The 14,741-nt window shown below is 43.8% G+C and overlaps 1 protein-coding gene across 2 annotated transcripts in view; it reads right to left on the bottom strand.

Annotated features, from left to right (window-relative positions):
- The window catches only part of LOC135217411 (ras-related protein Rab-14), a 220,134-nt gene that overhangs the window by 81,693 nt on the left and 123,700 nt on the right, over nt 1-14,741 (bottom strand). For both annotated transcript variants that reach the window (XM_064253253.1, XM_064253254.1), the window contains one exon: nt 1,160-1,286. In XM_064253253.1, the coding sequence (XP_064109323.1) occupies nt 1,160-1,286 (127 nt within the window). The remainder of the gene's footprint in view (nt 1-1,159; nt 1,287-14,741) is intronic.

Raw genomic sequence — 14,741 nt, 5'->3', positions numbered from 1 at the left:
CATTACTAACTTTCTTTTATGTTACTGTTTAGAATAAGTTAGACTTAAGTACTTAGTTATATGCTGTAATTGATTTACTTATATTATATCCCTCATTTTACAACTGCTTTTCATTTGTCCTTTTTTCCCATCTTGTCTGTTTCTCTGGTACTCTTTCATAGGCCGACACGAGCTGAGCCCAGAAAAGGGATTTTGACGAAGGAAAAATCTATTTCTGGGTGATTGGCTCGTGTCGCCCTATGAAACCCACCCTGTATTGTTTGCCCCCCCCTGCAGGACAAGATGTTTTTAGATTAAGGATGTCCGCTAGGGGCGCTGTTGTCCGTGGCGTCCTCTAGTAGTAGTAGTAGTGGCCGCATCACCTGTTGGTATCAGCTCTCTCTTGTGGGGATTCTGATTGGAAGTTCTAATTGGTGAATGTCTCGTGGTAGTGTTCCCCACTCGCCCCTATTTGCCATACCGACACTTCTTTTTAAGAGTGAGCGAGTCAGTTTTACTGACATTTTCTTAATTTTGTTTTTCTCTGGTAATTTTAGATTAATTTTACCTAGAAAGAATGATATTAAGGATCCTTTCATAGGGCGACACGAGCCAATCACCCAGAAATAGATTTTTCCTTCGTCAAAATCCCTTTTTTGTCAAAAGATGGCAATGTGCATTGTTTACTTTGCGAATTTCCAATGTCAGACACTGCTGCTGAGAAATTCTCTCCAAGATCACAACTTCCAAGGCAAAAAATGACTAAATTCTGAATGTTGCATGACCCAATATTTTCTTTTCTTTTTACCTTTCTTTTTCTTTTTACCTTTCTAACTTCGAAAGCACTCCTGAGTTAACTTGGGAATGTAAACATCAACATAATTGTGCACTACATGATAAAAACCAACTTACAAACAATTCAAGATACAAATGGGCATCTGGGGCGTAACTAGTTCATAATCTTGGTAGTGACTGTACACACACTGAACTAAAGAACAAACTAAGGAAATTATATCCGATTAACACAAATCTACAACAAACATAGTTCCAACAATGATCATTGCGTGTAATAAATTGCATATCCAAAAGCTATCGAAACATTAAAAGTAGATTACTATTCTACAAAAATTATAGATTAGCATACTACATATATATTAAATACCACTTGACTGATACATACCTTGTTACTGCCCTAAAACGTTCCTGGCCAGCTGTGTCCCATATTTGTAACTTGATTTTCTGCCCAGCGACTTCAATTATTCTAGTACCAAATTCAACACCAATTGTGTGAGGACAATCTGCCATAACTTAGGAGAGAAAAAATTAAATTAGGGTCATAACTTTTGCTAGAAGGAAGTCACAGTTAAAACAACAGTATTCCCTCCTTCCAAAGAAATGATATTTCTATAATAAAATGATATTGTTATGATACAATAAAGTTTCATACATACTTACCTGGCAGATATATACTTAGCTAAGACTCCGTCGTCCCCGACAGAAATTCAAATTTCGCGCCACTCGCTACAGGTAGGTCAGGTGATCTACCGGCCTGCCCTGGGTGGCAGGACTAGGAACCGCTCCCGTTTTCTATCATATTTTCTCTCTTCCACCTTTCTCCTGTGGGGAGGCTGGGTGGGGCATTAATCGTATATATCTGTCAGGTAAGTATGTATGAAACTTTATTGTATCATAACAATATCATTTTCATACAATCAACTTACCTGTCAGATGTATACTTAGCTGATTGGCACCCTTTGGTGGAGGGTAAGAGACAGCTAACTATGGAATAGACAGGTAAACAACATATGTTGTAGGTATAAATAAACCTTGGTTCCTACCTGATAGGTGGTAGACTTCGTGGCTGCTGCCCAGGAGTCTGCATCACCTCAAGAAACTTTAGCGAGATATGTCATCTATGGCTAAGAGTTCTTGTGGGTCTGCCGATGGGGTCTTATCCGCTTACTCGGCAGAGCCTAAAAGGACTTTGTCAATGGGTGCTAATCCACTTATATGACAATACACCTTATGAAGGAGCACACAACCGATCCCGATCACCTGATCCTAACCACCATGTTAGTACTAAAGATTGTTCAGAGTTATCCCCAAACTCTTCACAACAACCAGAACTCAAAAACACATTACGCACACATACATAAAAAAAAAAAAAAAAATAATACTCATCTAAGAAGATATCACAAGAGTTCCTTACTGAACAATAGTGAACGGCCGCCAGTGCGACATCTAGCACTTTTGTCAGCAGAAAGTCTAGAACATATCTAATAGAAGGTATGCACAAATTTAAGGATTGGTGTTAGCTCCTATACCCAGGATCGTATCCGCAGACACGAAGGGACCTAGAGAAAAACATTTCTCGCAAGTTACACGAACATCTCTCAAGTAGTGAGATGCAAATACTGAGTTGCACCTCCAAAATGTCGCTTCCAAGATATTCTTTAGTGACATATTCTTTTGAAACAAAAGAGACGTCGCTACTGCTCTCACTTCATGAGCTTTCACTCTCAAGAGTCGAAAAGCGTCTTCAGGACAGATCTTATGTGCGTCTGTAATGACATTTCTTACAAAGAAGGCTAGAGCATTCTTAGACATAAGTCTTGTGGGGTCTTTCACCGCGCACCAAAGACCTTGTCTAGAGCCTCCCATCTGTTTTTTCCTCTGCAGGTAGAATTTTAGTGCTCTTACAGGGCAAAGAGATCTTTCTGATTCTCTACCGACGAGACTCGATAAGCCTTTAACCTCGAAGGTCTTAGGCCAGGGATTCGAGGGGTTCTCGTTTTTAGCTAAAAATAATGCTTTAAACGAGCAGATGGCTGAGTCTCCCTTGAATCCCACTTTATCCTCTAGGGCATGCAGCTCACTAATTCTTTTGGCTGTTGCTAGAGACAAGAGAAATAAGCATTTCCTTGTTAAGTCTCGAAACGAGGCCAGATGAGGAGGTTCGAACCTTTCAGATGACAGGAATTTGAGCACTACATCTAGGTTCCAGCTAGGAGGAGCCAGTTCTTTAGACTTTGTAGTTTCAAAGGATCTTATAAGATCGTGTAGATCCTTATTATCGGCAAGTTCTAGGCCTCTATTTCTGAAGACTGCCGAAAGCATGCTCCTGTATCCCTTTATTGTGGATACAGACAGATGAGAGTCTTCTCTCAGGAACAACAAGAAATCAGCGATTTCGGTCACAGAGGTAGTGGAGGAAGACAACTTCTTTGACTTGCACAACCTTCTAAAAACTTCCCACTTAGACTGATAGACTTGTCTAGTGGAAGCTCTGTGGGTTCTCGCGATCACGCTTGCAACCTTGCGAGAAAACCCTCTCGCTCTGACAAGTCTTTCGATAGTCGAAACGCAGTCAGAGCGAGAGCGGGGAGGTTTTGATGATACCTCTCGAAGTGTGGCTGTCTGAGAAGATCCATCTTTCTTGGAAGGGATCTGGGAAAATCTACTGTCCACTCCACCACCTCTGTGAACCAATCTTGTGCCGGCCAAAAGGGGGCTATCAGGGTCATCCTTGTCCCCTTTGAAGCCACAAATTTCTTCAGTACTTGTCCCAGGATCTTGAAAGGTGGAAAAGCGTAGACGTCTACATGAGACCAGTCTAGCAGGAAGGCGTCGACTATCAGAGCTCTGGGGTCTTCTACCACTGAGCAAAAGACTTCCAGTCTTTTGGAGAGGAATGTGGCGAAGAGATCCACATGAGGAGTCCCCCAAAGAGACCAGAGACTCTGACACACTTCTGAGTGGAGGGTCCACTCTGTGTGAAGGACCTGGTTCCTTCTGCTCAGCCTGTCTGCCCTTACGTTCCTTACCCCCTGAACAAATCTCGTAAGAAGGGAGATGTTCCTCTGGGAAGTCCAAAGCAGCAGGTCTCTCGTTAGCTCATAAAGGAACAAGGAGTGAGTCCCTCCTTGTTTCTGAATGTAAGCAAGCGCGGTGGTGTTGTCCACATTTACTTGAACTACACTGTTTGACACAAAAGGTTCGAGGCTCTTCAGTGCCAGGTGTACGGCTAAGAGTTCTTTGCAGTTTATGTGCCAGGACACCTGTGCTGCCTCCCAGGTGCCTGACACCTCTCTTGTACCTAAGGTTGCTCCCCAACCCTTCTCCGACGCGTTGGAATACAACACTCGGCTTGGGTTCTGAACCTCCAGGGAGATTCCCTTGTTCTCTTTCAACGGGGGCAACCACCATTCCAAGTGAGGCCTCATCTCCACTGGAATGGGGAAGAAGTCTGATAGACGTCCGGTCTTCCAATTCCATGACCTCTTGAGGAAGAATTGAAGCGGACGTAGATGAAGTCTTCCTAGAGGAAAGAACTGTTCGAGCGAGGAAAGGGTCCCTAGAAGGCTCAACCATTCCCTCGCCGAAGTCCGTTCTTTCCCTAAGAAGAGAGAGACTTTCTCCAAGCCTTTCACGAGTCTCTCTTGCGAAGGAAATACTCGAAAATTCCAAGAATCCATTTGAATCCCCAGATAGACTATGTTCTGTCTGAGGGTCAGCTGCGACTTCTCGAGGTCCACGAGTAATCCCAACGACTTGATCAGGTTTAAGGTCAAAATAAGGTCCTCCAAACACTGCCTCTCTGATCTGGCTCTGATGAGCCAGTCGTCCAGATACAGAGAGATATTTACACCCTTGAGGTGAAGAAACCTCGCCACATTCTTCATCAGGCTTGTGAAGACCTGAGGAGCTGTGGACAGGCCGAAACACAAGGCTCTGAACTGAAAGATCCTTCCCCCCATCATGAAACAGTACTTCTTCGACGAAGGGTGAATCGGGCCGTGAAAATAGGCGTCCTGGAGATCCAGGGAAACCATCCAATCTCCTTGGCGCAGAGCCGAAAGGACTGAGGCAGAAGTCTCCATGGAGAACTTTTCCTTCTGAACAAATTTCTTCAGAGCGCTGACGTCTAGAACTGATCTCCAGCCCCCCGAGGCCTTTGCAACCAGGAAAAGGAGATTGTAAAACCCCGGGGAGTTTTGATCCAGCACTAGCTCTATCGCTCTCTTGTCCCACATCTGATCCACCATTAGTCGAAGAGTATCCCTCAGAACAGGATCCTTGTATCTGGCGGACAGTTCCCGTGGAGTTGAAGTCAGGGGAGGACTGTCCTGGAAGGGGATACAGTATCCCTTCCTTATCACAGACATTGAAGAAGCGTCCGTGTTGATGCGTGCCTAGGCCTCCGCAAATCCTAGGAGCCTGGCACCTACTGGTGTTTGGAGGCGTGTAGTTTCACTTTCCCTTCTTAAAGGGACGGAAGGCAGATCTACCTCTCCTCTCAGGAGCCTTCCTTTTTGAGGGAGCTCTGGAGGGAGGGCCTCCTTGAAAGGGCTGAAGAGACATACTCGGCCCTTTCTTCTCAACCATTGCAGCAGGTCTCTTCTTCCTTGAAGACTGAAGGAGAAGATCCTGAGTTGCCTTCTCAGTTAGTGAGCGGGAAATGTCCTTCACCAATTGAGAAGGAAACAAAAAGTCAGACATGGGAGCGCATATCAGGGCTGCTCTTTGTGAGTGGGAGACCGCCTTGGTCAGAAAAGCACTGAACACTGTCCTTTTCTTCAGCAGTCCCGCTCCAAATAGAGAGGAGACTTCAATTGAGCCATCTTGTACTGCCTTGTCAATGCATGACAAGATACAAAGAAGGACTTCCGGGTCGAGACCCTCCGAGTCATGTGCCTTCTTAGACATCACCCCAATGGACCAATCCAGGAAATTGAAAACTTCCAAAACATGGAAGAGTCCCTTGAGGAGATGATCAAGCTCCGAAATGCCCCAAGTCACACGAGCAGAGTTCAGTCCATGTCTTCTTGAAGCATCAACTAATGTAGAGAAGTCTGCTTCAGCCGAGGCTGAGAGAGAAAGACCCATATTCTCCCCAGTTTGGTACCAAATACCTCTTCTACCAGCGAGTCTAGCCGGGGGCATACAGAAGACCGTCCTGACAAGATCCTTCTTCGTTCCCATCCAGGTATTAAGAGACTGAAGAGCCCTCTTCATTGAGATGGTAGGTCTCATTTTCAGGAAAGACGAAGACTTAGGGACCTTCGAACTCGAAAATAGAGAGCGCGGAGAAGGAGGAGCGGCAGGAGTTAACGGGTCCCCAAATTCCTGATGCAGAAGGGCTGTCAAGACTTTGTAGCTTGAGAGTCCTTCCTTACCACGAGCCTCGTCTTCTGAATCCTCGTCTACACAGGGTTCCAAAGGAGAACCCGCTTCAAATTCAGGAAGTTCTCTATCTGTGGGAGACAAACTCCTGATAGGAGAGGGACTAAGAGAATGTACCGAGTCCCTCTTGAAAAAAGTTGGCGCCTCGCGTCTGGTTGGCGCTTCACGCCTGGCTGACGCCTCGCGCCTGGCTGGCGCCTCGCGCCTGGCTGGCGTCTCGCGCCTGGCTGGCGCCTCGCGCCTGGCTGGCTCCTCGCGCCTGGCTGGCTCCTCGCGCCTGGCTGGCGCCTCGCGCCTGGATGACACCTCGCGCCTGGCTGGCGTCTCGCACCTGGCTGGCGCCTCGCGCCTGGCTGGCTCCTCGCTCCTGTCTGGCGCCTCGCGTCTGGCTAGTTCCTCGCACCTGGCTGGTTCCTCGCGCCTGGCAGGCTGCTCGTGCCTGGAAGGCTGCTCGTGCCTGTAAGACTCCTCTTGTCTGTCTGGCGCCTCGCGCTTGGAAGTAATCTCGCGCTTGGCTGGCGCCTCGCGCCTGGTATGCGCCTCTCTCGCGCTTGGTCTGATATGAAGATCCTCGCTCTTGGCTTGTTCTAACGTGCTGAAGAGAAGCCTCATGCCTGGTTGGCGCCTCGCGCCTGGCAGGGGAAAGAAGACGAGACTTCTTAACAGGAAGCGCAACGTCCTTCTTGCGAGGAGGATCTCTTGCAAGAACTCCGACCTAGGAGGCTAGCTGCTCTTGAACAGCTAGTAGGATCCTCTTAGAAGTTTCTCCAGCGTCCTCTTCAATGGGAGGAGAGGGAGACCTCGAAGGAGTACGATCAGCTATGTCCATGCAGGGAGACGTCGATACTACCTTCGCCTTCTTGATCGAAGAGGGAGCTTCATCAGAGAAGCGCTCGGGGCTCGAGTTCAAAGAAGGTTCTTTCCAATGCCTTTTCAGGGGCCTGGAAAGATCCGAGTCCTTCCACCCTCGTGAAGGAGAAGCAGACGAAGAGAAACACTCTTGCAGGACGCTTTTTCTGAAGCGGTCCTGAGCAGTCTGTTGCGAGACAGAGCCTGCTGAAGGAACGCCTGACCGTTGGGGATTCTCCACGACCTCCGTAAGGCTTTCAACTTTCCTTCTCCTCTGGACATGGGAGCTTGGAAGCGGTCTAGGCCTGGGAGCGTCGCAGAGACGGTCAAACGCCCCCTCCACAACACTAGGAGCACTCACTTCACTGAACAAGTCACTGTCACTTTCCTTACCTTGCATGGCCGCCATTTTGGATCTCATCCTATGAGTAGTAGCCTTCAGGTCGGCGATTTCAGAGGCCGAATCTGATTGCAAAACCTGTGAGGGCCCCGATACAGAGGGAGAATAAAAAACATTATGTACAGGAGAGTTAGACTCAATAAAAGGCTCAATAGGCCTTGTACTCACACCCCTTTGATGCCAGAGCCCGTTCTAATTCCGTATCCCTCTCTAACTTCTTCAAGTAAGAAGTTGAGTCTTCCATTCTTCAGCATTCAACCTTTCACACTCATGACAGGTATTAGCCAAAGAACATTCAAACCCTCTACACTTACGACATACAGTGTGAGGATCAACTGAAGCCTTCGGTATCCTCACCTTGCAGCCTACATTCACACAAACTCTCACACTAACACTTGAAATCAGACATTTTTCTGTAAAAAAAAAATCAAAAGCAAGTCCAAATCCAGTCCCAGGTAGCGAATGCCAAAAACAACGATCCAGGTACGTCAAAACAACACCAATAAGTCCCATGAAAAGAAGATCAATTGCTTTGAAAGAAGATTTCAGGTCAGGAGGTAGTAACAACAATGTTGATACCACCGGCGACAGAGAAAATATGATAGAAAACGGGAATGGTTCCTAGTCCTGCCACCCAGGGCAGGCCGGTAGATCACCTGACCTACCTGTAGCGAGTGGCGCGAAATTTGAATTTCTGTCGGGGACGACTGAGTCTTAGCTAAGTATATATCTGACAGGTAAGTTGATTGTATGAAAATAAGGTTTCACATATACTTACCAAACAATTACAAAGCTGTAAGCTTTCTTACTTGGCAGTCGAAAATTCAAATTATTTGGCGGCAGCGGGGCTGCCATCGTTAGTGTAGGTGATACAAGTCCTGCCAACTTTTGGGAATACAGTGTTCCCCCCGTATTCGCGGGGGATGTGTACCAGACACCCCCGTGAATAGTTAAAACCCGCGAATAGTTAGAACCACCATTAAAAATGCTTATAACTACCTATCTTGAAAGCTCAGATACCAAATGTATACCTTTAATAACATCCTACTTCAAATACACCTAAAATTACTAACCTATTACTGTATTAATCTTTGAGGTTATATTATTAATATCATTTCAAAGTCATCTTAAACATTTTACCATTAAAAATATATACCTACAGCCAATAAGAGAGAGAGAGAGAGAGAGAGAGAGAGAGAGAGAGAGAGAGAGAGAGAGAGAGAGAGGGAGTGACCAGTGAATGGCAACATCATATATCTGACCATCAAGAGTGAAATAATGAATTATTTCTGAGACAGAGAGAATAAAAATGAGAAGAGAGAGAGAGAGAGAGAGAGAGAGAGAGAGAGAGAGAGAGAGAGAGAGAGAGAGAGAATAACTCCTAAACTCCGACTCCTTCCCCTCCGCCAATTACGTATATCAAAACTGTCATATCTCCATCCGCCCACGTTCTTCCAAGTGGATAAAAAAAGACTAGGAATCGCTTTTTAAAATTAATCTTATTAATATTTGAAAATTAGTTATAAGGTAAATAATTTATTTATACTACAAAACGAATAAACATACATATGTTTATTCGTTTTGTAGTATAAATAAATTATTTACCTTATAACTAATTTTCAAATATTAATAAGATTAATTTTAAAAAGCGATTCCTAGTCTTTTTTTATCCACTTGGAAGAACGTGGGCGGAGGAGTATATGACAGTTTGATATACGTATTGGCGGAGGGGAAGGAGTCGGAGTTTAGGAGTTATATTCTCTCTCTCTCTCTCTCTCTCTCTCTCTCTCTCTCTCTCTCTCTCTCTCTCTCTCTCTCTCTCTCATTATTATTCTCTCTCACAAAACTAAATATTATTTGTAAACTAGTGCTGTATATTATTATTTTACCATAAAATGTAGTAATGTCCTTAACGATACACTTATACATACATTTCCAGCCCAAACAGAGGGCGAGAGTTACCACTATGACACACTATCTCGTGTGGCAAAAGAGAGAGAGAGAGAGAGAGAGAGAGAGGGGGGGGAGGGTTATCCTTATTTAAAAGACTGAAATGGATAGATTATTGTACTTCTATAAAATACTATAACACATGAATTTTGAAATTAATTATATTACTATTATTATCATTATGCGAAAATATTAATAAACATACACATGTACCATAGAAATTCTCATCTCAGTGAGAGAGAGAGAGAGAGAGAGAGAGAGAGAGAGAGAGAGAGAGAGAGAGAGAGAGAGAGAGAGAGAGAGAGAGAGAGAGAAAATATGTGATCATCAAGACGGCAACAGTTGTTGGACCCCAGCCAACTCTGCTTGGCTCCCAGGAAAACAAAGATGCGGGGTAAAATGCATTTTCTTTCATTCTTACATAATTTTATATTTATAAACTAAAATCTTGCTAATTCACTTTAGTATTTTCTTTAATGAATTTATATTATTGCTGTTTACATTAATATTGATTTTTGAAAATTAGTAAATCATCATCCAAAAAATTACATCATTCTGTTTAGAGGAGAGAAGGTAGGAAGAGAAGAGAGAGAGAGAGAGAGAGAGAGAGAGAGAGATTATCGTAGCATTTGTAAAATACTTTCACATATGATTTTTGTAATTACAATTATTATTATTATTATTATCATATGAAAATATTAATAAACATATTATACATACGTGTACCATAAAAATCTCTCATCTCAATAGAGGAGAGAGAGAGAGAGAGAGAGAGAGTAGAGAGAGAGAGAGAGAGAAAAGAGAGAGAGACCTGGAGAAAGAAAGAAAGATGCGTGAAGACTGGGATTTCCTTCATTACTATACATAATTTTTTTTGAAATTTATGAACTAAAAAATCTTACTAATTCAATGAAGTGTTTTCTTTCTTGAAGTAATTGCTCTTTACATTAATATTAATATTAGAAAATTAGTAAATCATTTATCACACAAAAAGCATACATCCGGTAAGGGAGAGAGACAGAATTATTAGTTATTATGTGATATCATGTAATCTTATTAAACTTACTAATACAGTATTGATCAATATTAATATTTTAAAACCAGTAAATCGTTTTTGTATCATACAAATGTATTTAGGCATGAAAATAACATCAAAATACACTAATTAGTGATTATTCATCGTCGGAAAATCCCGTGAATTTGCGAATTCACCGCAAATAATGGTTAGATATGGTCCAGAAATAAATCCGCGAATCAGTGAGTCCGCGAATCCGGAGAACGCGAATACGGGGGGCCCACTGTACCCAGTACTGTTGAGCTAACTATTGTCAATTCGCTGAGCAGCAACATCCGTCTGTGGGGAGGAGGGAGGGCTCTGATTATGTAATTGTTTGGTAAGTATTTGTGAAACCTTATTTTATTATAAAAATATCATTTTCACAAAAGTGACTTACCAAACAATTACAAAGCTAAATCCAAGTTACTAGGAAGGTGGGTAAATGGACAGCTTATGATAAAGACAACAATAATATGCTCACATTATAGTATAATGTTTGCAGTACCTACCTCGTAAGAGAGCAGCTGCAGGTGGATACTGCCTATGGTCAGTGCTCTCATCACCTGTAGGAGATGTGGCAGTAATGACCAGGATCGTCCCAACTAATGGTGGGATTTTGTAACCATGGAGGTTCACCAATGGTTAACAAAAATAAAAATTTTGCCCTTGCCCTGGGAGAAGACCAGACAACCAATCCACAGAACCATTACCTATACTAAAAATAATAACAATAGACCACAACCCTACCCATAAAAAACTGGAGGGTCTCTAGGTGCATTGTACCCCCAGGCTTCCCAATAACTCAACAACCTTGAAAATACAAGGCAAGGGGACAGCAGAGGGAAAGAGGTCCCCCTATGCTTCCTCTCCCAACACATGCTAGCTATAGAAAACGGTCCAATCTGTAACAATTTTCAAACACAGACTCTATGTCCTTCAGGTAATATGATGAAAAAACTGATTTCGACCTCCAGAACATCATATGCAGGATGGAGGATAGAGACATAAGTATTCATGTCTAAATGCTAGAGAAGTTGTCACTGCATGAATTTTGTGCTCCTGAATTTTCAGTACATTACAAACTTCATCTTGGACTTGTGCATGAGCTTCCAAAACCAAGCTTCTCAGGAAGAACAAAATCACATTTTTAGAGAGACGATAGGAGGGGTCTCTCACCTAACATCTGAGTCGATTTTAACTTCCTCTTAATGTCTCCGTCCTATGTAGATAGTTTCTGATTGCTCTGACAGGACATAATGCACATTCATCCTTTTCTGTTCCCACTATGTCCATTAGGTTCTTTATCACAAAAGAGCGAGGCCATGGATTCGATGGATCCTCGTTCTTTACTAGGAATTCTTTAATGTAAGAACACACTGCATTACTCTGAGAGAACTTGACCTCTTTACTAATAGCCTTTATTTCGCTTACTCTACCCGCTGTAGCTAAGGTGACTAAAAACAAAGTCTTCTTCGTTAGATCCGTCAGAGACGAAGAACTTAAGAGGCTCGAACTGAGGACTGGAAATCAATCTCAAAACCACATCCAAGTTCTAATCCATCTCCCCAGGCTTCACTACTTTTGAGGAATCAAAAGATTTATTAAGGTCACTGATATCCTGATTGTTCGAAACGTCGCGGACTCTATGTTTCAAAACTGAGGAGAGCATATAGACCTGTAACCTTTAATATTAGAGGTGGATAGCTTTCTTGAGTCCCTCAGAAATACCAGAAAATCTGCTATTTCTGTTATAGAGGTTGAAGAAGAAGAGATGTGACGTTGTCTGCACCACATCCTAAAAATTCTCCACTTAAGACTGATAGAGCTTGGAAGAGGAGCTTCTTCTGCCACTCTCCGCAAAAACCCTTTTGCTCTGACAAGGCACCAAACAGTCTGAATCCTGTCACACCCAGAGCGGACAACCCTTGGTGATACCTGTTGAAGTGGGGTTGTTTGAGAAGACATGAACCTTGTGGTAGGAGCCTGGGGAAGTCCACTAGGAGCTTGAGGTGGTCTGGGAACCATTCTCTCCTGAGCCAAAATGGGGCCACGAGAGTCATCAACACATTCCGATGCGACTGTAGCTTGATGACTTTTTATCATACTGAAGGGGGAAAAGCATACGCATCGAGGCCTGTCCAGTCCAGAACCATCGCATCTGTTCTCCACACTAGTGGGTCTGGAACTGGGGAACAGAAAGTCGGAAGACAACTGTTCCTTAAGTGGCGAAGAGATCTATGGCTGGTTTCCCCTACAATCTCCACAGATCTTGGCAAACTCTAGTTCAGAGTCCATTTCTGTCAAAAGGACCTGGTTTGAGCAGCTCAGCTCGTCTGCCAAGACGTTCATTCTTCCTTGAACAAACCTCGGAAAAAGAGTAATCTTGTGCTGGTTCACCCAGAGAAGGTCTTCTGCCACTCCGTTGAGAGAGAAAGTGTGTGTCCCTCCTTGTTTTCAGACATACGATAATGCTGTGGTGTTGTCCGTGTAAATCGCTACCTTTCTTCCAATAACTAGAGGAGCAAACGCCTGTATACCCAGAAGAATCGCCTTCAACTCCTTCACATTTATGTGTAGGGTTTCCTCTTGTTCTGTCCAAAAACCTGAGACTCTTGTCTCCTAACAGAGTTCCCCATCCCCTGTCCGATGCGTCTGAGAAGAACTCTGGGTCGGGGTTCATCATGACTAGGGAAAGACCCTCCTGAAGTCTCTTCATCAAAAGCCACCAACGATCTGACTTGATCTTTTTCGTAAAAGGAAAAACAAAAGTCTAGTTGTGCCTTCCGATTCCAATTTGCTTTCAAGAAGAATTGGAGAGACCTCATGTGGAGACGGCCTAAGGTTACAAAACTCTCCACTGATGCAAGGGTTCCGAGGAGAGACTGCCTGTCTAGAGCTGAGCATGACGGGCGGACTAGAAATTGTTGTACTGTCGTTAAACACGACTTACCTCCTTCGGGGAGAGAAAAGCCAGAAAAGCTAGAGAGACCAGAACCATCCCTAAATAGGGGGTCTTCTGAGTCGGAAACAATTGGGATTTCTTGAGATTTATTTTGATTCCCAATTGTTGAATCAGATTTAATGTCTTTTCCAAGTCCTTCACACACACTGATGACTCAACTTGGATATCAGGAGCCAGTCATCCCCAACAGGTGTAACCATTTTCCTCTGAGGAGTAAGAATATGGATAAATACTTGGGGAGCCAACGTTAGTCCGAAGCAGAGGGCTCTGAATTGAAAAACTCTCCCTTTGAAGACGAACCTCAGAAATCTCTTCGAATCTTGATGCATGGGGACGTAAAAATAAGAGTCCTTCATGTCGAGAGAGACCATCCAGTCACCCAGTTGGAGGGCAGACATCACCAATTGACTGGTTTCCATTCGAAATTTTGTCTTCTGAACATAGAGATTCAAGGTGCTTACATCTAGTACAGGCCTCTAGCCCCCCAATGCCTTGGGAACTACAAAAAGTCTGTTGTAAAAGCCTGTGGAGTTCTTGTCTATCACTCATCTATGGCCTGCTTGCTGATAAGCGCTTCTACTTTCTTGGCCAATGCCAAAGCTCTCCCTCATCCCTTTGAGTGCGCTGTCAAACAGATAGGCACATTGGACAGCAGAGGATCTTGAACAAACAGGATCACATATCCTGAAAGTACTTGGACTACCCATAACTCTGTTCCTCTGACTCCATTCCTCCCAGAAGTAGTGGACTCTCACTCTTACAGATGTGTGAAGGACCTCCCGATTACTTATCTGTCAACTTAAAGGGGACCTTCTTGGTGAACTTAGCTGGTGCTCACAGTTAGTCCTCGGTCTGTTCTGCATTCTAGTTTTACCCCGTCAAAACGGGTGCTTCTGAAGAGGAGAAGATTTAGCTCCTGTAGCAGGAGGATCTTTCAGATGTCTTGTTGACAGAGTCAAAAGGTCATTGGTAGATTTCTTCTCCAGATCCAACAATACCTATTGAATAATCTCTTCTGGGAACAGGTGGGACTTACTAATGGGAGAAAACATCAATGCTGACTTCTAATTTGTCATTACTCCTTGGGACGCTAAAGAGCACCACAACACCCTCTTTTTAAGTATTCCCATTGTAAACAGGATGGCTAGTTCCCCCGATCCATCTCTCACAGCTTTGTCCACGCAGGACAAAACATTAAGCCAGTCCATACAAAATTCCTCTTCCAAAGACTGACACTCCCTATTTTCCTGGCTAATACTGCGATAGTCCAATCTAAAAACACTAAACACTTCAATCACCTTGAACAAGTTTCAAACCCGGTGATCAAAATCAGGGGTGGAAAACATTACTTTCCCAGCCAC

The sequence above is a fragment of the Macrobrachium nipponense genome, chromosome 7 (genome assembly GCF_015104395.2).
Source record: "Macrobrachium nipponense isolate FS-2020 chromosome 7, ASM1510439v2, whole genome shotgun sequence".
NCBI lineage: Eukaryota > Metazoa > Arthropoda > Malacostraca > Decapoda > Palaemonidae > Macrobrachium > Macrobrachium nipponense.
This window is presented reverse-complemented; position numbering and strand designations above follow the sequence as displayed.